Source organism: Podarcis liolepis (genome assembly GCF_965112155.1).
Source record: "Podarcis liolepis genome assembly, chromosome: 4".
Taxonomy (NCBI): domain Eukaryota; kingdom Metazoa; phylum Chordata; class Lepidosauria; order Squamata; family Lacertidae; genus Podarcis; species Podarcis liolepis.
This window is the reverse complement of record NC_139558.1, coordinates 100,499,880-100,523,096: the sequence shown is the minus strand read 5'-3', so window position 1 is coordinate 100,523,096 and position 23,217 is coordinate 100,499,880. Positions and strand designations below refer to the sequence as shown.

The following is a 23,217-nucleotide window of genomic DNA, read 5'->3' as shown; positions in this document are numbered from 1 at the left end:
GAGGGGTGTTTGGCGCATTGCTCTTTAAGACGGAGGGCGAGGTAGTTGATTGCAGATCTATTAGTAGAGGTGATGGGGGACTGCGTTGCGACGGTGTATGAGGAGCTTCCGCCAGGCAGACTGCCATATCATCCGTTATTGGAGTCTCAGTATTTGGCAAGGATTTCTGGGGTGTTAGCCCCTTCATGACTGCGTTCCTTTGATTTGGTAGGTTACTAGGACCAGAATTTGAGGACATTTTTTCTTGAAGTACATGTGTAAGTTGCTGCTTGAGTATATCAAGCCTGTTTATAACTTCCTGCTGTTCTGCTGATGGCAACTCGCCATAGGATGAGATAAGGTCCCTCTCCTCTGAATCAACCAGATGGCTGGGCCCGCTTTGGTCATACTTCTCAGTTGCTGGAGTAGATAAACCAGGAGGCTTGGGCTGAGAGGGAGGGTGAGGTTCCCGGGAGGACAGCTTGAGTTTCAAGGCTATGTAGCGCCAGTCTGGTGAGTGGATACCTTTTTGTACGATGTTACGGAAAAGAGGTTTAATCCTGGTGTCATGAAAGACTCTCATTGGGAAGATGCCCCAGGTGGCCAAAAACGCTTTACGCCTAACCAGTATGGACGGAATTTTTGGTGACTGGAAGGAGAGCAGTACTTTTTGGAACCGATGGTGGTAGTTCAAAAGTTTCACAGAACTAAGATCTACTAGTGGAGGCCAAATCTGAAGGAGTTGCCTTAGATGGTCTTTGATATCTCTCGGATTATTCCACCTTGGGGACCAGGGGTCACTGCTGCGTATAGTTAGGCAAATTTTATTTGCTTGTAGGATCAGAGATTGAGAGCCCAATTGAGCTTTTAATAGGTGACCACCAGTACCACTTTCATGTCTAACTGGGGAGGTACACCTCTGTCCCTTTAAATCCCTCGGAGGCAGACTGAGGTTGTGCCTCAACTCCAACAAATGGGCCTCAAGCTTTTGATGGAGGTTATTCACCTGCGTGGAGATCCCATTTATGCTCTTAAAGATGCAGCGCAGGGTCCTAGTTATTAATTGGAAATGATCGAATCCCATGCCGTCGCCCAGGGCCAACTCGGACTCCCCCTTCGAGGTGGCTCTCACGTCTTTGTCATTATCATTAGTATTATTAGTTGCCTTCGAGTTCACCCCCTCCATTTCTATGTCGGCTGCGAGGTCAATTAAAGGATTAAAACGGTTGTGAGTTTCAACCGAGTAGCTAACTTCCTCGTTATTTCTGCTACAGTTAAGAAAGAAAGAATCAATCTTGGACTGTTTGGGCCTCGGGGGAGGCATTGCTTCATCCAGGTCCCTTGGCCGCTTGCCATGACCCATAGTGGAGATAGGGAGAGATATCCGCAATAATTGGAAATATCTTAATGCACCTTAAAGAGTATTTTAGGAGGCAGGGGAGTGGTTAGCGAAAAAAGTAAGTAGAGTTCGTTGCTTACTTACAATTCTCAGTCATTTGTCCAAGATTATCGCATCTTCCGTAGACTCAGTAAAAGCCTTTGTCTCCAAGCGCTCGAAAAACAAAGAACGAAATAAGAAACTGAGAAAATAAGAATCCACTGATTGCCTCGCTTTGTCCTCCATCAACTGCCACCAACTGCTCTCTCCTCTACTCGCCTCACTACTAACCCAAAATGGCCGCCTGCAAGTCGGTGGTCCTTGTCACCATGGCAACCCCCCCTCACCTGGACCTGGGCCCACCTGGCTCCACCTATTGGGAGATAATCTATAATGAAATGGAAAAAAAAACCTTTGTTAAAAGATCAGAAGCATTTTTATTAGGTATTTTAGGGCAGGATTTACCAAAAGATAAGGAAAATCTATTCCTGTATGTGACAACAGCGGCCAGAATTTTACTAGTTCAAAGATGGAAAAGCGATGAAATACCAGCGAAAGAACCCTGGCAAGAAAAGTTGATGAAATACGCTGTAGAGTGTGGTGGTTAAAGAGGAAACCTCCTTGTGCTTCGTGCCTGAGGGAGGGACTCCTAAGGGAAGCCAGTCAGGATGTCACGTCACAGTCCTTTGTTCTGTGAGTCTGCTTTCGATTTCAGTTGGAGTGTGTCAGAGTTATGCTTTGAGACGGAGAAGATGTCTGAATCTTCCGATGGTGTAATTTACTGCTTGTAAATGAAGCTATTACATTTGAAGAAGCCGTGCCTGGACTATTTTTCACTCCCTATTCTACTTCACGACAGCAAATCTCTGCTGTTCCTGCCTTAGGTGAGGTTTTCCCAGAAGATTGCACTGAGAGCAAAGCAGTGTTTTGTACGCAGGGGAAACACACTGGACAGGCAGAAGTTCAAGAGGTTATGGTAACCAACGTTTTGGTTGCTAAGTGGTGAGAAGGGAGTGCAAGGAGACGCTGTGCCAGCTGGATCTCCTGATGTCTTCGGAGCCCGGTTTGGCAGAAGAGTGAGTAGTCCTTTGTAGTCCTGGCAGGAGATCAAGCTGGCACAGCGTCTCCTTGCACTCCCTTCTCATCACTTAGCAACCAAAACGTTGTGAAAGCAGACTCACAGAACAAAGGACTGTGACATCCTGACTGCCTTCCCATAGGAGTCCCTCCCTCAGGCACGAAGCACAAGGAGGTTAACTCTTTCACCACCACACTCTACACCCCCTCCTGCTTCGTGTCTGAGGGGAAACACATACCCACTGTTATCCCAAACCCAGACCTTCGCAGAACTCTCCATGCCTCTGGAAGGTTAGTGGTTTTGTGAAACCATCGGCGAGGTTCCTAGCTGAGGGACAGTACTTCAGCGTAACTAACCCCTCCTGAACACTCTGACACTGGCAAGAAAAGTTGATGGAATAGGCTGAAATGGCAAAGCTAACTTAAGGATAAGGACAATAATGACTTTTTAAAAGATTGGGAACCTTTTAGGATGTATATACAGAAACAATTCATAGAAATGAACTCACTGGCAGGATTTGAGTAATGGAAAAATACAAACAGAAAATACAATTATGAGGTAAAAATGAGAAGAAGAGACAAATGTTATAACCTTCATTTTAATATAAAAGGAATACAAAATTATAAGCAAAAGAAACAGAGGTGTTATAAACCAGGAAGGGAAGTTGGGGGAAGTTGCGTGGGGGCGGGGTGTTAATCCAAATTGTAAAATGTAATTTGAATGTTTGATTATGTTAAAATTTCTTTAATTAAGTTATTTTTTAAAAAAAGAAAAGAAAGAAAAGCAATGGCTCCTCTTACTTAAGGGCCCCACAGACCTCATGGGACACCAGAGCAGATTCCCTTATTGCTTTTTTGAGTCGACCAGCAATGGGGGTTGCATTTCCTTATTTCCAGGAGGGCTGTTGCTAAAGCACATGACATGCTCTTCACACTTAGTTATCTATTAGGAACACAGGCACAAATTATTGTGTTTGTATTTGCAAACTACCCCAGTCGCTGAGCGGTGAGATTCCAGGGGTCCCAGGCGCTTTCCCATCTTCGGTTTCCTTGGAACGAAGGTCAGTGGAGACTGTGGCGTCTTTATGATATCTAGTTTTATTTACTCACATGCACAACCGGAGTGTAGGACGGAGGGGATCACAGCATCAAGACCCAAACAGATCTTGCTTCTCTATTAGTCGCAGCTTTGGATCCGGCACAGAGCAAGCTGGTTTCGGGGTTTCCCACAACTCTCTCTGGGTCTTGCTTTCCTACCTAGCAGCCAGGTGAGATGGGAGGGGGGAGGACAGCCCCCCCATTAGCTGCAGCTCTTGCAACCCAGCTCCTTCGTTGGGGATGCTGAGGAGGACACTCTATGGCCAGCGAAGGCCCTTGTCTTGCCAAGAAACTTGTCTGTGGGAATCGTGCATCCATAATGCTATGGAAAGGGTGAATGTCTTCTAGAATTCTCTGGTGTCGCCAGAGAAAGCAGTTCTTTTCAGTTAGGTCTGTTAACAACTGCAGAGGATGCGTAGTTTGGACTTTGTTCTACGCGAAAGGTGGTTGCTGCTTGTAGTAATTTAATTGCAGTGTTTCATCGGCTGGTGTCTTGACCAGCAACCTCTGGAAACGAAGGGCTAAAAACTGGCGCTGCTCTCCAAAATTATCTGGTCCCTTTTAACTTCGTATTTCAGCTGGTTGACTAAAATTCCTTATTCTGGCTGCTGGTCCCTTATTTTCAAGGCTGCTGGTCCCTTATTTTCAAATCTGTAAGTTGACAGCTATGGCTTGATGTCACATTTTAACACAGTTTGCAGCACATCTGCAAAGAGAAGAACATGGGGACAGGTGAATCCCTCCCTGAGCACCTGGCAAGGCTATTCCAAGAGTTTCCTCCTGGATTCCAAGTCCTACTACAGGGGAGGAGGGACATCCCAGGCCTTGGGGGCTAATCCTGGCCTCCTTCAACCAGAATGTGGCTCCCCAGGCTAAGGAGATGGTCAATCTCCAGTTCCTCTCCACCCTTTTAAAATTTAAATATCAAAACAGATCCCAACTTTCAGAGCATGTAAATCACAAGAGTGGAAAGACTGCTGCGCCACTCACAGAAATAGGACTACACTTCCTTCTCCCACCTTTAAAGTATACGTAAGGAACCTCAACTTCGCTCTTCAAGCCAAAAGACAACACTTCCGCGTCCCCAGGTAAAACCCCTGGCCTTTCATTGGTAGAACCGCCACCACACTTGTGGCACAGGGGCGCCGACTTATAAAAAATATTGGGGGGGCCCATACCGGGGTCCTGCCGCTGGTTCGCTCGGGTAGCCGGGAGAACGCAGTTCGAGGTGGCGGTGTTGGGGAGAGACCCTCGCTCAGGGCGCCACGAGACTTGGCGGCCGGCGGCCCATCTGGGGGGTTTTGGAGCGTATTTCGGCGGAGCGATTGGGGAGGAGGGGGCTTGTTGCCGGATTCTTCAGCTGGGCCGGAGATCCGCTGCTGGGGGGTCCCTGGGCCGAGTTGTGAGCACGGCCTGCTGAAGGGAGATCCAGCCGATTGCGCGACGGGGACGGCCGGGGCTCTCCGGCTAGGGCGCGCGGCTGGCTGGCTGGCTGGCGAGGGAGCAGGTGGGGAGGAGGCGGGGGTCCTCACTCTCTTAGGAAATGCACCCGCGCGCCCGATTGCCACGAAGTCCGAAGGGTGCGTGTGTGGAATTAAAAAACAAAAACGAGATACGGGCAGGGCAGGCAAAGAGTTTTCCGCAAGAGGATGGAGGGCAGGTTGAAGAGAAAATCACTCAGGATGAGACAGTCAAATCAGCCATGATAAAATGGGCTCAGGATATTGGGTATAACATCATGTTTGAGGACTGGGAAAGATTATGGACCACCGGAATGAAATTCACGGCATGTAATGCCTTGAAGTAAAATATTATGAAAATGATTTATAGGTGGTACATAACCCCAGTCAAGCTTGCTAAGATATATCATCTGTCTGATAACAAATGTTGGAAGGGTAAGGAGGCTGAAGGGACATTCTTTCACCTCTGGTGGACTTGTCCAAAAGTGAAGGCCTTCTGGGAAATGATCTATAATGAGTTAAAAAAGGTATTTAAGTATACCTTTCCCAAGAAACCAGAGGCCTTCCTCTTGGGCATTGTTGGCCAGAAAGTGTTAAAGAAGGACAGAACTTTCTTTATGTATGCAACAACAGCAGCAAGAATACTCATCGCAAAATACTGGAAGACACAAGATTTGCCCACACTGGAAGAGTGGCAGACGCAATTGATGGACTACATGGAACTGGCTGAAATGACTGGCAGAATCCGAGATTTGGGAGAAGAAACAACGGAAGAGGACTGGAAAAAATTTAAGGACTATTTACAAAAACAATATAAGTTGTATGAATGTTAAAAATTTACACGATTCGGAAATTATAGCTTCAGCAATTAGATTTGGGAAACAGGAAATTATATTTTAAGTAAGAAAAGGTCAAAATCTAAGGTAATACTATGTTTAATTTAGGATATAAGTAACTGATGAAAAGTATGTTAAATTTAGAGGTATAGTATTTGAAAAGTACAAACTAAGGTACGAAACAAGGTAATAATTTGCTGATATCTTTATTATAAAGAATGCAGGGTAAGGGAGATGCGAGGAAGTCCAGTTAGTTATATAAAAAATGTGTTGAATGGTTGGTTTTCTTTTCTTCTTTTTCTTTTTTTCTTTTTCTTGTTCTTTTACTTTTTTCTTCAGTGTATGTTTCTAACTTTGTATTTGAAAACTTAATAAAATATTTATATATAAAAAAAGAGAAAATCCTTTCACTTTTCTGGGGCGCAGGGAAGTCTCAGAGCCGGAGGTTGGGGAAGGGACCCCCTTTGCTCTGCCCTCTTCTCCCGTCTTAGATTCGCATGGGGGTCCCCGCCCGAGCTTGCCTGGCCACCGGGCCACACAAGGGCCGCGCTCTACGCGGCACACCTTGCTAGCCGCGCAGCTGTCCTCCGTGGCTGCGGAGCGGCCCTGCGCCGGTGCCCAGCCCCTCTGGGCGCCCGCTGCGCTGCCAATGACAAGTGGGCGACGTCGCGGGCGGGGAAGGCGTCGCTTTCTTTCCCGATCCTTCATCCTCCCAGTCTTCCAGCCCTTTTTTGGGTTGGAAGCTCGTCTCGTTCGCCCTTCTCCTTTCTTCACCCTGCGCGCAATTTTCCTCCCTCGTCTCCCTCCCCATTTCTCCTTCCTTCCTGACTGACTGACTGACTGACGGGCTTGGGCTTGGGCTCAGGCTCGGGCTCCAGGTCGGGCTCGGGCTCCGGGTCGGGCTCGGGCTCGGGCTCGGGCTCCGGGTCGGGCTCGGGCTCGGGCAGCCACAGCATCGGCGGTGTTGGCGATCGGTGGCGCGGGGGGATGGCCCTCCTGGGGGAGCCGGCGCTGCTCAATGGGGTTGCCAAGGAGACAGGCCGGCCGCCCCCTCCCCCGGCCCGGCGCCCCCCGCCGCGCCGGTGCCCGTTATCGAGCTGGTGCGCGCCGGGCGCCCTATAAAAGCCGCGGACGCGCCCACCGCTGCCCAAGATTATTGGGGGGGCTGAGCCCCCCCCCAAACGAATTTTTGAGGGGGCTCGGGCCCCCTCAGGCCCCATGGAGTCGGCGCCTATGTTGTGGCATTTACCTCAGCGGGACGCAAGGACTGACTGAGCGGACGGCGAGATGCTTTCAGCCTCGGACACTTGGCGGGTTCTGAAAAGGCTGTGCAGGCCAGATTCAGGACCCTGGCAGGCTGGATTTGGCCCACGGGACATAGTTTCAGGATCCCTGGTCTACATTGACTGGCAGCTTCTCCCCAGAGTTTCAGGCAGGGATTTTGTCCAGCCCTTGTAGGAGATGTCAGGGGTTGACTCTGGGACATTCTGCATGCCAAGCAGATGCTCTAGGGCTCCCCATATTTCACTAGCCATTCAATGTTATGCTATTAGCAACCGTGGAGATTCCACCTGCCTCTTTCAAAAGGAGAAAACTCAACTGATCAATTTCAACAACAACAACAACAACAATAATATTTATACCCCGCCCATCTGGCTGGGTTCCCCAGCCACTCTGGGTGGCTTCCAACAAAATATTAAAATACAATAGTCCATCAAATATTAAAAGCTTCCCCAAACATAACAGAAACCATCCATTTTCAGTTCATTGAATTGGCAATTAAGCATTTCTGGAAAGGGAAATGGCATACTTTTGTATATTAGCATAAAAAGCATGCATGAGAAAGCATTACTCATTTATGATGAGAATAGGATTTATTTTGAAATTTACTTGGTTCCTCCTTGGTAGCCAGTGCGATTGTTTCAGCAGGGCTAGAACTCAGGACCCGCTGCCTTGAGGGACATCTAAGAGCAGTTGGGGGTGGAGACGCTCCTTGGTCTGAGGGACGGTGGACGGTGGACCGGTTCCACTCCACCCTTTTAAAATTTAAATATCAAAACAGATCCCAACTTTCAGAGCATGTAAACCACATGCGTGGAAAGACCGCTGTGCCACTCACAGAAATAGAACTATACTTCCTTCTCCCACCTTTAAAGTGTACATAAGGAACCTCAACTCCTCTCTTCAAGCCAAAAGACAACACTTCCCCGTCCCCGGGCAAAACCCCTGGGCTTTCATTAGCAGAGCCGCCATCACGCCAGTGGCGTTTACCTCAGCGAGACGCAAGGACTGACTGAGCGGGCGGCGAGATGCTTTCAGCCTCAGACACTTGGCGGGTTCTGAAATGGCCGTGCAGGCCAGATTCACGACCCTGGCAGGCTGGATTGGGCCCACGGGACATAGTTTGAGGACCCCTGGTCTACACTGACTGGGACATTCTGCATGCCAAGCAGATGCTCTAGGGCTCCCCATAGTTCACTAACCTTTCAATGTTATGCTATTAGCAACCGCGGAGATTCCACCTGCCTCTTTCATTTAATAAATAATAATAATAATATATTTATACCCCGCCCATCTGGCTGGGTTTCTCCTGCCACTCTGGGCGGCTTCCAACAAAATATTAAAATACAATAGTCCATCAAATATTAAAAGCTTCCCTAGACATAAAAATAATAACAATCCATTTTCAGTCCATTTACCGTAATTAGCAATCAAGCATTTCTGGAAAGGGAAATGGCATACTTTTTTATTAGCCTAAATAGCATGCATGAGAAAGTATTACTCATTTATGATGAGACTAGGATTTATTTATTTTGAACCTCGCTGGGTTCCTCCTTGGCAGCCAGTGCGATTGTTTCAGCAGGGCTAGAACTCAGGACCCGCTGCCTTGAGGGACATCTAAGAGCAGTTGGGCAGGGGAAAGGTCTCCCTTGGGAGGTGGTGGACTCTCCTTCCTTGGAGGTTTCTAAGCAGAGATTGGACGGCCATCTGCCATGGATGCTTTAGCTGAGATTCCTGCATTGCTGGGGGTTGGACTAGATGACCCTGGGATCCCCTCCTATCTCTCCACTCCTGAATTCTAGGAGGAGCTTCCTTGCCTCCTGCAAAGCCCTTTTCCCTGCAAGCTCTTCCTCTGGTTTCTGGCCAAGGGAGGGAGATGCTCAGAGTCCAGCCAAGAGCCTCACCCCCAAAAGGATATCTGGGCATTGGCGTAGCTAGGGAGGCAGCTGCCCAATAAATCCATAAAAAATAATAGAAATCTGAGGTTCTGCCAAGCAAGAGAGGGCTGAGCTGGAGGGACTCGGCTTGGCAAGGGTTAAAGGGAAGTGAGCTGCCTTCCTAGAGAGGCCAGGAAGCAAGGGGGGCAGGTCCTCCAGAGCCAAGGCCCCTCCCTCCCCAGTCCTTTCCTTGCTTTGGGGTCTCTCCTGCAAGGGCTGCCTCGCTGTCCCCTCCTGGGATCTGGTGAGTCTCCTCTCTCTCCCCCCAGAGGGTGCAGTGGGGAGACGGGGGGGGGGGGCAGGGCTGCAGCAGGGGAGGATGCCTGGGGGGCCTGATCCGGGAGGGGCCAGGTCTGCCACGCTCTCCTTCCTGGAGATCAGAGGATCCCAAACTCATTTAGCCCTCCCCCCCTTTCGGAAAAAAATCTCCCTTCTTTAAAGAAAGGAGTCCCTGGGACTTTAACTCTGTGTGACATCGCTCAGCCTCATTGCACAACAGAGGAAACATGTGCAAGTGATTTTCCAAAGCTGGAGGAGGAGGTGGACTAGCCCCTCCCCCCTCCCAAAAAAGAACACGTGGAGGAAGGGAGGAAAAGTGGGGGAGAAAGGGCAGGAACAAAGAGAGGGATCCCAGCCCATAGTCTGGCTGCTGCATTGCAGACCAGTTTCCCAGTCGTCTCCCAGGGCAGCTCCCCACGGAGGCCACTGCAGCAATCCCCTCGCACCCAGAGCATGGCATCCCAGGACCACATCCTCTCTGTCCCAAAGGGATTGTTGCTGGCAAAGCAGCCGGAAATGGGCGCTGCTACTCACTGAGCCTCCTGGGACCTTGGCATGAATGGCTGTGTGTGTGTTAAGCTATCTAACAGAATAATAATAATAATAATAATAATAATAATAATAGTAACAATAATAATTAATTACCCGCCTAAATTTCAAGGGAGATGTCTTTGGCCCTGCCCACTTGGCCCTCAGGGGGCTGGCCAGATACATACCTGGCCCTCAGAGCAAAGAAAAAGGGACCCCGCCCCAGAAGTCTATTCTGAGAGTGGCAGAGAGTCCAAGTGCAAGAAAAGGAGACAGAAGCAGCGCAGTGGGTGTAGGTGTGGGGGGCAACTCCTGAGGACCCCCACTAGAACCAAGCATCCATTTTTCACAAGATAGAAATGACTCCTTTGTCAGTAGGTTCCGATGTCATCAATTGACTGGAAGGATGGAGAAACCAGGTTGATTAATCTCTCAGAAATCCCTTCAGTTGCCTCCACATTTTGCATTGCTAGAAGGCTAGAGACTTGTTTCTTCTCTTTCAAAAAGATAGCTCATGGTCTGGGATGTGGTGCAGTCATGCTTGCTCAGGGAACCATTTCCCCCCCTGTCCGGCAAATTCTGTAACAGAACAATGTATTTGCTTTGTAGGATTTGCTAGAGCTTCTCATTTAGACAGGCAGAACTTGACAGAAGACCAAAGGGTTCCTTCCGATCTCTCAGAGGCTTCCTGAGAGCACAGATGGATGAGCAAGACTCGGCTGGCCCTGAAGCAGGAAGAGGCCATGCCAACCAAACTGGGAGCAGTGGGGGATTCTGGGAAAACTCTGTGCAGAAGATCCATGGTAAGGTGGACACCCTCCGCTCAGAGGTGCAGAGCCAGCAGTTGAGGCAGTTCTGCTGCCAGGAGGCCAAAGGACCCCGAGAGGTTTGCAGCCGACTCTACCACCTTTATCGTCAGTGGCTGAAGCCAGAAAGGCACACGAAAGCTGAGATGCTGGACCTGGTGATCTTGGAGCAGTTCCTGGCTGTCCTTCCACCAGAGATGGAGAGCTGGGTGAGGGAGTGTGGAGCAGAGACCAGTTCCCAGGCGGTGGCCCTGGCCGAAGGTTTCCTCCTGAGTCAGGCAGAGGAGAGAAAGCAGGTGAGAGAGACTTTCCTCTGGGTACTCCCAAGGGGCTCCAAACAGGACAGAGAACATCCCATAATGGTCTGCTGATGGCCCATCCTATTTCTGGGAAAGCATCCATGGAATGAGATCTCACACCCTTCAAGTCTTTGTCATTCTCTTTCTAATATTTCTCCCCATTCTCTGGTTTGAATCCTTGTTTCTTTCTCAGGGAAAGGATCTCTTTGCAGAAATGGACCTGGATTCCTGTGAGGCAGAGAGGCCTCCGTCGGACACCAGAGAGAGGTCACTGGGTAAGGAGGAAGGTGGTTTTTCCCCATTTGGTCTCATTCTGTTGGTTTTCCAACTCATCTGTGAGTTGTTTTCATCTTGTTTTGGGGATAGATGGTTGGGAATAAGGGTCCAGAGGAGGTGAGATGTATTTCTGCACAACTAACATATGAAATGGGCACAAACGTCCAAATACTCTCAGTAGGTAAGGATTTCTCCAAAGCCCATCTATAGTAAGAGATGCCCTGTTTCACCTGTGAGAGAAGCAGGCACTCCTGGCGTCCTGTTTACCTTTTGTCTCTTGCAGGTGGCAGAAGGATGCCGGCAAGACCTCCTGATCCGTCTTTTCGTGGGGGCAGAAGGGAAGCAGCGGCTGTGGAACCAGATCAGGTCAGGGGAAGCTGCCTTGTGGCGACAGAGACCGAGGGATGGAGCAGTGTCATGGACTGGTTGGGCACAGAGGAACGGTGGGAGGAAGCAGCCTGGGAACCAGGAAAGGAAGACGGCTCAGAGCCGAAGGAGTGGAGGTGGAGGAAGGATGAGTGGTCAGAGGGGCAAGAGGGAGAAGCCTGGGAAGAGGAGGTGTCAGAAGCTGAAGGGGAAACAGAGCTTAGTGAGCTGGGAGACTCTGTGGCAGAATGCAGTGCAGAATCAGAGGCAGAAGAGGAAGGAGGCAAGTGGGAGGAGGGAGGTCGAGAGGCTGTTTTGAGTCAGGAGGAGGAGGAGCCACTGGTGGCTCCCTCTCCTTTTGCCAGAAGCCACCCTCCCTGCTTGTCTCTCAGAGCCTGCAATGCAGGAATCTCTGCTAGATCATCCAAGACAGATGGCCATTCAAAATAGGCTTATTTTATTTCTAGATTGATCACTGAATGCTAAAATTGTTTTCTAAGCAGTGGACAAATGAGAACAAATAGTGGCCTGGATTCACCTAACCAGCCCCATCGGATGCAAAATGGGGCCTGCCTCCCATTCCTCCCCCTCTCCATGCCTCCATGAATCCCTTGAATTTGGCTCTAGGGCATTGGGAGGGAACTCCCCAGAAGAGCTCACGAGGAGAAGAGAATGTGGATCCTTCCATTGGGGAAACGGGAATGCTAGCCTAGGCAGAATGACTTGGAAAACACAAGGTGGAGTACCACCTATTTGCACAAAGATGAATACCCATAATTAAAATGCAGAATAAAATAAGCATCCATAAATAAAATGTGCAGCAAAGCAATCCTATTGAAACAGCAATTTACAGGAAAGAAACAACAGAGCATTGTGGAGCAGATCATATTTCTGTCTCAGAGGAGGAGATTTCCCTTTTTCTTTTAGGGTCCAGCGTGCTTTGAAGATGTTGCTGTTCGTTTCACGGATGAGGAGTGGGCATTGCTGGATCCTGACCAGAGAGCTCTGCATAAGGACGTCATGGAGGAGAATTGTGGGATTGTGGCCTCTCTCGGTAAGGCTCCCTGTGGGATCGTCATATCTGCCAGGAAATTCAAAAAATACCTCTATGGACCAACCTCATATATTTTCACAGATCTCAATAATGACCCCTATAACACCTGGGAACCTAACACCCCCACAATAAAGAGTAACTTACAGTGGTTTTTTTTAGCAATCTTCCTCAAATTATTGCTTTTTCTACCACGATTGGGCTGGTCTCAACTTCCCAGGCCACCTTAAATGTCAGCTTCAGAATTGTTAGGAAAGCTAAGTAGCTTCAGGTTTTTGTTTTTGCTCCTGTCAGTCTTGGGTTGACCAAAGAGACGACTGACATTGGAGATGGAGGGGATGCCATGACTGGGCCAAACAAAATTCATCCCAGAGAAGAAGAGCTAGACTTATTGAATTTCAGGTAGAAGTAGCAGTGGTGGTGGTGGTGGTGGTGATGATGATGATGATGATGATGATGATGATACAGTGGTACCTCGGTTTACAAACTTTCCGGAACAGGACTATTCTTAAATCAAGGTACCACTGTAGTAATAATAATAATTTATATTTATACCCTGCCCATCTGGCTGGGTTGCCCCAGCCACTCTGGACAGCTTCCAACACACATATAAACATGAAACATAAATAATAATAATCTGATTCCATATAAAAGAACATTAACTTAAAATGAACAACTTCTCCTAGTGGCCGAAATTGTGGAAACCTTTTGTGAAAAGTATATTTCTGAGGTTTGATGGCTCATAACACCACTTTTGTGTGGACTAATACCATAAAATTATATAGCAATGGAAAGATAATTAAATGAAGAATGTAATGCGATGAATTTTATGAAGGAGTATTTATTAGAACAGCAGTCATAAAGAAATAACGTGAAACCTTTGGTAACCATTGGTAACCTTTAGCTTTAATTACGGCCTTACAACGCCTTCCCATGAAGTTTTTAGTTCTGCAGCTGTAAGAATGGGAAACCAAGACTGAATTATTGCCTCTGTTAATTGAGATTTATTACTGGGTTGCCTCTTATTAACAAGTTTCTTTAGTCGGCTCCATAGATTTCTGATTGGGTTAAAGTGTGGGCTATTCCCAGGACATTCCGGCAGTGGAATAGGATTATCTTGAATGATAATGCTCCTTTTGCACACAGCAGCAACACGACATGGAGCTGAATCCTGTTGAAAATATAAAAATGCTTCGGTATCTGGGAAAAGATCACCTGCGGAAAACTTCAGTTTGGGCTCACATATTTCGTTTATGCATTTTTCCGCTTTTATATTCCCATTAATGACGCAAATTCTGCCCACACCTTTTGCTGCGATACAACCCCAGATCATCACACTGTCTGGGTGTTTCACGGTCGGTGTAATGCAAATAGGATGTAAATGTTATCTGATTCTTCTCCTCGGGTATTTCATTCCATCACTACCAAGCAAGGAGATTTGGATCTCATCGCTCCAAATAACACCGCCCCATTGTTCCACTGTCCAGTTAACATGGGTTTCATCTTTTCAACCTTTGCTTGAGAGATAACAATGGCTTTTCCTTAGAATTCTAATTTAGACCAGTCCTTGCACTCAACTTCCCATTACATTGCGCCATGTCATCTTGTATACACCCAGATGATTTTCTTCTGTCATGTAGGCACAGTCTCTCCACTCGTCCATCGTCACTTTTGTAGTGACTGAGTCTCCTTATACCTCTTCAAAAATATAGAAAGGCCAACTTTGGTTAAGTTTTCCCCAATCTCTCTTCTAATTTCTTCATAACTGTAGCCTTGCTCACTTAATAGTACAATCTTACATCACTTTCTGGGGACCACTCAACTCCTTGTGCCATTTCTATAATTTTATTATGTCTTACACCCTCACTAAATGAAAGAACACAAAAAACCAACCAACTTGATAGCAATCACATAACACACTGACAAAAGTCAACCAAAGCAAGTTGTGCTTCCTTTTTCTGGTTATTTGGTTATAACGTTTGATAGAATACGGGTAATTGAACAAACCTTCTTGGATTGCATTCTTGATTGCATTCTTGATCGAATTATCTTTCCATTGATATATAATTTTATGACATTATTCCAAATGAAGTGGTGTTATAAGCCATAAAAACTCTGAAATACACTTTTTTCCAAAAGTTTCACAATTTTGACCACTGCTTTATATAAACAAAGCAACATTCAACAACTCATCCGAATCTCATATTAAACAAACAACACAGGTAATGAACACACACGCAACTCCCTTCAGTTCTTCTCCATTTGTTCCTGAGGCTCAAATCCCTTTTTGTCCCCAATGCAGATTGTGATGAATTGGAAATCGAGAACAAAGGTGACCACGAAAAAATCCCCAGAGAGGAGAAGCCACAAAAAAATTTGGAGTATGGAGAAAGCTGCAGTCAGAGCTCCAATTCCACTTCCCATCAACAAAATCTCATTGAAAAGAAACTCTATCAGTGCATGGGATGTGGTAAGAGCTTCACTCATAGCTCCTCTCTCACTTCCCATCGAAGAATTCATACAGGGGAGAAACCCTATCACTGTGTGGAATGTGGAAAGAGCTTCAGGCAGAGCTCCAATCTCACTCAGCATCAGAGAATTCATACAGGGGAGAAACCGTATCAGTGTGTGGAATGTGGAAAGAGCTTCACTGATAGCTACTCTCTCACTTCCCATCAAAGGATTCATACAGGGGAGAAACCCTATCAGTGTGTGGAATGTGGAAAGAGCTTCAGGAACAGCTCCAATCTCACTACGCATCAGAGAATTCATACAGGGGAGAAACCGTATCAATGTGTGGAATGTGGAAAAAGCTTCAGTCATAGTCCCCATCTCACTTCCCATCAAAGGATTCATACAGGGGAGAAACCCTATCAGTGTATGGAATGTGGAAAGAGCTTCAGTCAGAGCTCCCATCTCACTTCCCATCAAAGAATTCATACAGGGGAGAAACCCTATCAGTGTGTGGAATGTGGAAAGAGCTTCAGTCGGAGCTCCTCTCTCACTTCCCATCAAATAATTCATACAGGGGAGAAACCTTATCGGTGTGTGGAATGTTGAAAGAGCTTCACTGTTAGCTCTAAACTCACTTCCCACCAAAGAATCCATACAAAGGTCGGAAAAACCATTATACAGCTTTAGGAGCTAGGCTAATCCACGCCTTTTTAACCAGGCCTTTTTCTTATTGACATCTAATGCTATTTTAACATGTGATGTTTTGGGTTTTTATGTTGTGTTTTTATGTTCTAAGCATTCTGAGACTTGTGGGTGTAGGGAATACAGCCACTCTTAAATTCCTAGGGGTCTTTGCCCCCCATAAAATATATGTGTTTGCTTGGTACATTTATATGCCTTCGTGTAAACCTTAAGAGACTTGCATGCCAGGCCTCTTAAGGCTATTTGCAAGTGTAGCAGTGCACATAGCTGGACATAGGATATCACATAAAAAATAACACGTTGCATTTTGTACTACATTACTTGTGGCATACTTGCAGTTTGGGAGAAACATTCTCTTTTCTTTTTTAAAGAAAAATTTATTAAAGTTTTAAAGCATGAATACAAAAACACATGGAAAAGGAAAATACATAAAAAAACAAAAAATACATGAAAAGAAAAAAATAAAAATAAAAAATACAACATACAAAATACAAAGAAAAAATAAGAAAAAGTTAAAAACAAATCCGTTTTTCATAACTTTAAACTCCTTTGCTTGTTTCTTTGACCTCCTCACACCTCCCCTTTTTGTATTCCCATTTACATAATCAGGTCAGCAAATCCTTACCCTCTTTCATTTACCTTAACTCTATATCTTAACATTTTATAACTATGTTTTCATCCATTATCAATTCATTTTTGCATATTCTTATTAACTTTGTTGCTAATACCACTTATTTTCAATCCAACATCATTTTAACATTCATTAATTTTACAGTGTTTCTGCAGATAGTCTTTAAATTTCTTCCAATCTTCTTCCACCAACTCTTCTCCCAGGTCTCGGATTCTGCCAGTCATTTCCGCCAATTCCATGTAGTCATCACCTTCATCTGCCATTCTTCCAGGGTGGGTAGATCTTGTGTCTTCCAGTACTTTGCAATAAGTATTCTTGCTGCTGTTGTTGCGTACATAAAGTTCTGTCCTTCTTTGGCACCAATTGGCCGACTATGCCCAGGAGAAAGGCCTCTGGTTTCTTCAGGAAGGTATATTTAAATACCTTTTTCATTTCATTATACCGTATTTTTCGCACCATAGGACGCACTTTTTCCCTCCTAAAAAGCAAGGGGAAATGTGTGTGCGTCCTATGGAGCGAATGCAGGGGGGAGGCAGGCGGGAAAAGCCCCCAAGAGCCGCACACAAGCTCCGTGCGCTCTTGCGGGCTTTTCCACAGGAGGGAAAAGGAACTGACTGGCCGCATCAGTCCCTTCTCCCACCTCCCAGGAAAGCCAGGAGAAGCCGTGCAGCCCTTTTAAAGTGCACGGGGCTTCTGCCGGTTTTGCGGGAGGTGGGGGAATTCCCCCACCTCCCAGAAAAGCCAGGAGAAGCCGTGCAGCCCTTTTAAAGTGCGCGCGGCTTCTGCTGGTTTTGCGGGAGGTGGGGGAATTCCCCCACCTCCCAGAAAAGCCAGGAGAAGCCGCGCAGCCCCTTTAAAGAGCTCACGGCTTCTGCGGGCTTTTGCGAGAGGTGAGGGAATCCCCCCACCTCCCAGGAAAGCCAGAAGAAGCCGTGTAGCCCTTTTAAAGTGCGCGCGGCTTCTGCCGGTTTTGCGGGAGGTGGGGGAATTCCCCCACCTCCCAGGAAAGCCCTGCGCAGCGTCTCCCGGCAAGGAGAGGCTGCGCGGGGCTAAAGGGGAAGGCAAATCAGCGAGCGGGATCCATCCCGCTCGCTGCCTTGCCTTCTTCCATAGCTGCGCGCAACCCCTCCGCAAGGGGAGGCTGCGCGGGGCTAAAGGGGAAGGCAAAACTTGGCTTGCTCCATAGCTGCGCTCAACCCCTCCGGCAGGGGTACGCTGCTCTTTGGGGCTGGGGGGGGGGAAAGATTTTTTTCTTGATTTCCCCCCCCCTAAAAACTGGGTGCGCCCTATGGTCCGGTGCGCCCTATGGTGCGAAAAATACGGTATATCATCTCCCAGAAAGCCTTAATCTTTGGGCACGTCCACCAAAGGTGAAAGAATGTACCTTCATTTTCTTTACATTTCCAACATTTGTTATCGGGCAAATGATATATTTTTGCAAGCTTGACTGGTGTCATGTACCACCTATATATCATTTTCATAATATTCTCTCTTAAGGCATTACATGCCGTAAATTTCATACCGGTGGTCCACAACTGTTCCCAGTCAGCAAACATAATGTTATGTCCAACGTCTTGTGCCCATTTAATCACAGCAGATTTAACCGTTTCATCCTGCGTATTCCATTTTAACAGCAAGTTATACATTCTTGAAAGTATCTTAGTTTTGGGATCTAACAGTTCTGTTTCCAATTTTGGTTTTTCCACCTGGAAGCCAATTTTTTTATCCAAATTGTAGGCCTCTCTTATTTGATAATAATGTAGCCAGTCTCGCACTTTATCTTTTAATTTCTCAAAACTCTGCAATTTCAATTTATCTCCATCTTGTTCCAAAATTTCCCAATATTTCGGCCAATTGGCCTCCATATTGAGCTTTTTCTGAGCCTTTGCTTCCATTGGTGACAACCACCTTGGGGTTTTAATTTCCAATAGGTCTTTATATCTTATCCAGACATTAAACAATGCTTTCCTGACAATATGGTTTTTAAATGTTTTATGTGCTTTAACCTTGTCGTACCACAAATATGCATGCCACCCAAAAACATTGTTGAAACCTTCTAAGTCCAAAATGTCTGTGTTCTCAAGAAGCAGCCAATCTTTCAACCAGCAGAATGCTGCTGATTCATAGTAAAGTTTAATGTCTGGGCTTCCGGTTTGACCCGCGGAAAGTGAGGAAGCACGGAAAACCTCGTCAGGGGTTTTCCTGCAGCACAGGGGCTTGGGGGAGCCGCCAGGCACAGCGCACCCCCAGAAATCTCAAGGGGGGAACCCTTGAGGGATAGGCAACCCGGCAGCGGAGGTGCGGTTTCGTGGTTTTCTCGGGTTTCTTTCTTGGAAGAGCTTGAGGACGGCGAAACTGCGAACGCAAGCGGGAGAACACCGACCCTGTGTTGCAATGCCTGCAGCTTCCCCTAAGAAGCGTGACGGATCTCCAGAAAGATAAGAATAGAACCCTTGGTGAAGAGGAAGATTTATCCTTTAATACCTGGAAGTTTGGACCAAGCGGTTCTTGGATGCTTTAAGATTGAAAATAGGGACTTCATCCCGGTTGATGGGAAAATGGCGCAGGAAACAAAGTTGCAAGAAAGAGAAAGGAAGTAACTTAGCACCTATTTGAGTGAGTACAAAACAATTAAAGCCCACAGCTTTTCTTTTCTCGCTGTGGCAGATTAAAATGCAAAGTACAAAGTAACCTACAAAGAACTGAGTAGAGACTTTGAATACCCTGGGGCTAGAAAGTTAAAAGTTAAAGAGTAACTGCACTCAGTCATTTATGGTGATTAGCAGCCAGAAGGCTGTAAAAAGAGCTGTAAAAAGACTTGATAAGGCTTTAAGGGGACTGAAAAGGACGATTGTATGAAAACCTCACCCCCTTTCTTTTCGGTTGATTGCAAGAGTGTATTTTTAGAAGGGGCTGGTACAAGATACGTGGAGGAGTGGCAAGGGAGTAAGGAAAGAGATATCCAAGAAACATTCAAACTAAAACCAGCATTACTCCTCTACTTCCACCTCGGCATATTAAGCGAAGAAGTGACCATTCTTTCGTCTCCTCACGTATCAGCTGCTTTGTATTTGGAAACCTCATTTAACCCTCTCTAACTGAATAGAGCAACCGAGTAGATTAAAGGACATGGGGAATATTTAAATCATACTCGCTCTTTGTTCATGCTATTTTGCTATAGTTTGCTATATATTTTGCTATAGCTTGTTCCTCGGAGGATCTCTTCATAATTGCTGAAATGATAGAGACTGGTTCTGCAAGGGATATCCTGACGTAGATTGAGTCTGGAAGGAGAGAGAAGATTCTAGATTCTGTCCCCAGTGGAGAAGAGTGAATACTACATTAGCCTTTTGCTTTAAGCTTTAACACTTTGAATTCACCTTTCTTACCACAACTTAATAATTTCCCTCTTCTAAGTGTTTTTTGTTGCTGTTGTGGTTGGTTTTGTTGTTGTTGTTGTTGTTTGTTGTTTTTTTTGAAGTTGGCAAAGGGGCATGGACTTTGGAGCCATACAAGGCCTTTGAACTTAACTAAGGAACTTTAATTGGGATGACTTTTAAATAATTTGATTTTTCTTATAAACTAAATTACGACTTTACCTCTTGGGGGCATAATCATTGTGGAAGCATTTAGTGGAATTGAGCTAGCAAGTAGCAGAAAACACCAGAACTGCTTAGAACTGTTTTGGATCGTACAGAACTACTTAACACTTATTCTTCTTCCACAGGAGCATTTGATAACCATGTCCTCTAGTTAAGAACATTACCCCCCCCCCATCCTCTGTTTCTCTTTCCTTCTTTCTCCTTTCATTTATGTATATTTGGAAATTCCAGTGACAGCAACCACTTTGTGGACCCATAGAAGAAATTTAGATACAGTTTATAGATATATGATGTTTACTAGTTAGAATTGATAAGGCTGGACCCAATTCTTGGGGACAAAGACCCTTTCTCAGGTTGAAATACTGGGGGACTGCATTGGAAGGTACAGGACCTAAAAGGAGTAGGAGGAAAAGACTGCGCGCCCTTTAAGGGAGAGAGTAGGGAACAAAATCGAGAATTTTGAGAAAATAACTTAAAATGTCGGGGGGAAATGGGAAAAAGGTAGCAGGGACCCCTGGGGAAAGGAAAGTATCCAGGCAGGAGGAAATCAAAGATTTAGATATCTTGTGGTTAAAGATAAAAGAGGAATCTAAACAAAGGGAAGAACACATGGAAAATAAGTTAGGAGAGGTACAGGAGAGGATAGATAAGAAAATAGAAGGGGCTGTAGGAGAGCTCTCAAGTAAAATTCAAGATTTGACAATGAGGTCAAAATCAATGTAAGAAACAAATAGGAAAACTCAAAAGGAACTGAGGGAACAAAAGAAAGAGACAGAAAAAATAAAGGAGGAAATAAGAGAATGGAACAATAGACAAGACCAACTGTCAGATAGTCTAGCCATGGTAGAATTGCGGCAGAAAAAGCTTAATTTAAAATTTAAAGGAGTTCCCGAAGAGGCAAATGAAAATGTGAGAGGAAAAATGATTAGAGAACTCTCGAAATGGTTAGAAAATAAAAGAGTGAAAATGAAAATAAAAGAGTGTTTCTTTACACAACAACAGCAGCTAGGATGTTAATAGCAAAATACTGGAAAATGAGTTAATATCAACAAAAGATGAGTGGCAATTAAAGTTGTGCTAGTACCTTGAAATGGCCACAATGCCAGAACTTCCAAGAGACTGAGATCTACTCCCAGTAATAAAAATCCTGCCAGTGATCTACCCATTGTCTTTGCCCAGAGTTCTTGAGCTTTTCAAAGGGAGCAGTGACCAGAGTTGTGGATCGACCACTAGATCATTTAACAAATTAAAATTACATAAACAATTGTGCTTTAAAAGTACATACCATATATGAAGTATCAAGATAATAGAACTTTTAACACAGTGGTTTCTTCAGAGAACAACAAGTCTTACAATGTATATAGACAGGCGCAGCATTGATTTTAGCTACAGTTACAGGTGACAGAAATCTGCAGCTGTAAGGTTTTCTTCTTTAAGTGACCCCTTTAAAACAACAAATGTAAAACAAACTTTATCCATTCACAGGTGTGTTAATTTGTTAAAATATGTTGAATTACAACATTGTATTCATTTATATTACTTAGAATATGTACAATGGATGGAGCCCATGAGAGCGAAACAAGGCATTATTCCGGAAATCCTTGTCAAGACTGTGGAACTGTAATAGGCTCCAATTTGGACTTTATGAACGTATGTGGAACAGAGACTAGCAGACATTTGGTCTTTATGAATGAACTGATTTATTGGGGACATCCGTCTATATTATGCCACTTTATATGTTGTTTATGTGCAAGATAAACCTTTGATATTGTGATAGGAATGTATAGAAGAGTATTGTTTATGTGAATCCACAGCCGGTTACGTCTTGTGTGTTTGTACATTCCAGGAACAGCATTCCTGACCCAGATTTTCACAGGAAGTCCCTAAGATGATTCCCCTTTCAAATAGGATACTTGAACCTAGGCCAGTATGGTCCTTCTCTCTGGCAGACGGAGAACCCCTTCCTCAAAGCCCCTCCCTCCCCCACTTCCCCATGGGGGTCTCCCACACCACCCATCACTCAGCAGCATGACTTTGGCCGTCTCCTGCTTGGAGCACTTCTGGGTTCAGAGCCCCCTGAGCTGAGCTGCCTGGCAGTTCTGCATCACCTCCGTCAGGTTCAGCTGATCTTCCTCCAGCAGCTGAAAGACAAAAGTCAGTTCCTCACGAAGGGAGGGCTTCTCCACCTCCAAGAGTGCAGAGTGGGAGGCAAGGAGGGCAGGTCTGAGTCCCTGAGTCCATTATGGGATGTTCTCTGTCCTGTTTGGGACCACCTTGGGAGTATCCAGAGGAAAGTCTCTCTCACCTGCTTTCTCCTCTGCCTGACTCAGGAGGAAACCTTCGGCCAGGGCCACCGCCTGGGAACTGGTCTCCGCTCCGCATTCCCTCACCCAGCTCTCCATCTCCGGGGGAAGGACAGCCAGGAACTGCTCCAAGATCACCAGGTCCAGCATCTCAGCTTTTGTGTGCCTTTCTGGCTTCAGCCACTGGTGGCAAAAGTGGTAGAGTCGGCTGCCAACTTCTCGGGGTCCTTTGGCCTCCTGGCAGCAGAAGTGCCTCAACTGCTGGCTCTGCACCTCTGAGCATAGAGTGTCCTCCTCACCATGGATCTTCTGCACTGGGTTTTCCCAGAATCCCCCACTGCTCCCAGTTTGGCTGCCATGACCTCTAAGGAAGGAGAGTCCACCACCTCCCAAGGGAGACCTTTCCCCTGCCAAACTGCTCTTAGATGTCCCTCAAGGCAGCGGGTCCTGAGTTCTAGCCCTGCTGAAACAATCACTTGCTGCCAAGGAGGAACCAAGCGAGGTTCAAAAGAAATAAATCCTATTCTCATCATAAATGATTAATACTTTCTTAAACATGCTGTCAGAGCTGCCCGAGGTCCCAGCTCACAAAGGACCAACGCCAGTTCGTTGTTATATACAAAAGTCTTTATTGAAGTTCAGATTCGCTTTCACAGTCGTAGCGTGCAGCTCTACGTCTTAAACTCTAGACCGCCGAAGCTCCGTCTGAGTCTCTTCCCCCCAGACACCAATTTAAGACTCTAGCCTTGCTCCACCTCTTCCTTTGCTCTTTCCTCCTCTGGTTCCGCCTGTCAGCTGGGGTCTCGCCCTTCCTAGACTCTTCTGACGCTGAGTCCCGAGTCTTCCCCCTGCCTCCGGCAGGCTTTAGGACCTG

General features: G+C 46.2%; 1 protein-coding gene and 1 long non-coding RNA gene across 2 annotated transcripts in view; both read left to right on the top strand.

Moving 5' to 3' along the window:
- The window catches only part of LOC310705487, a 118,998-nt gene that overhangs the window by 67,965 nt on the left and 27,816 nt on the right, over positions 1-23,217 (top strand). The gene's annotated exons all lie outside the window — the stretch shown is intronic.
- On the top strand, positions 9,207-21,820 carry LOC310705205 (uncharacterized protein). Its single transcript, XM_083499766.1, has 6 exons — positions 9,207-9,290; positions 10,463-10,955; positions 11,152-11,233; positions 11,518-11,600; positions 12,528-12,654; positions 14,954-21,820. The coding sequence occupies exons 2-6, from the start codon at positions 10,554-10,556 to the stop codon at positions 15,709-15,711; spliced, it is 1,452 nt and encodes a 483-aa protein (XP_083355892.1). The 5' UTR covers positions 9,207-9,290; positions 10,463-10,553; the 3' UTR covers positions 15,712-21,820.

Coding starts and splice junctions, on each gene's coding strand:
- LOC310705205 (XM_083499766.1), top strand. CDS start 10,554: ATGGATGAGCAAGACTCGGCTGGCCCTGAAGCAGGAAGAGGCCATGCC. Junction 10,956..11,151: donor AGGCAGAGGAGAGAAAGCAG/GTGAGAGAGACT, acceptor TTTCTTTCTCAG/GGAAAGGATCTCTTTGCAGA. Junction 11,234..11,517: donor CACCAGAGAGAGGTCACTGG/GTAAGGAGGAAG, acceptor TGTCTCTTGCAG/GTGGCAGAAGGATGCCGGCA.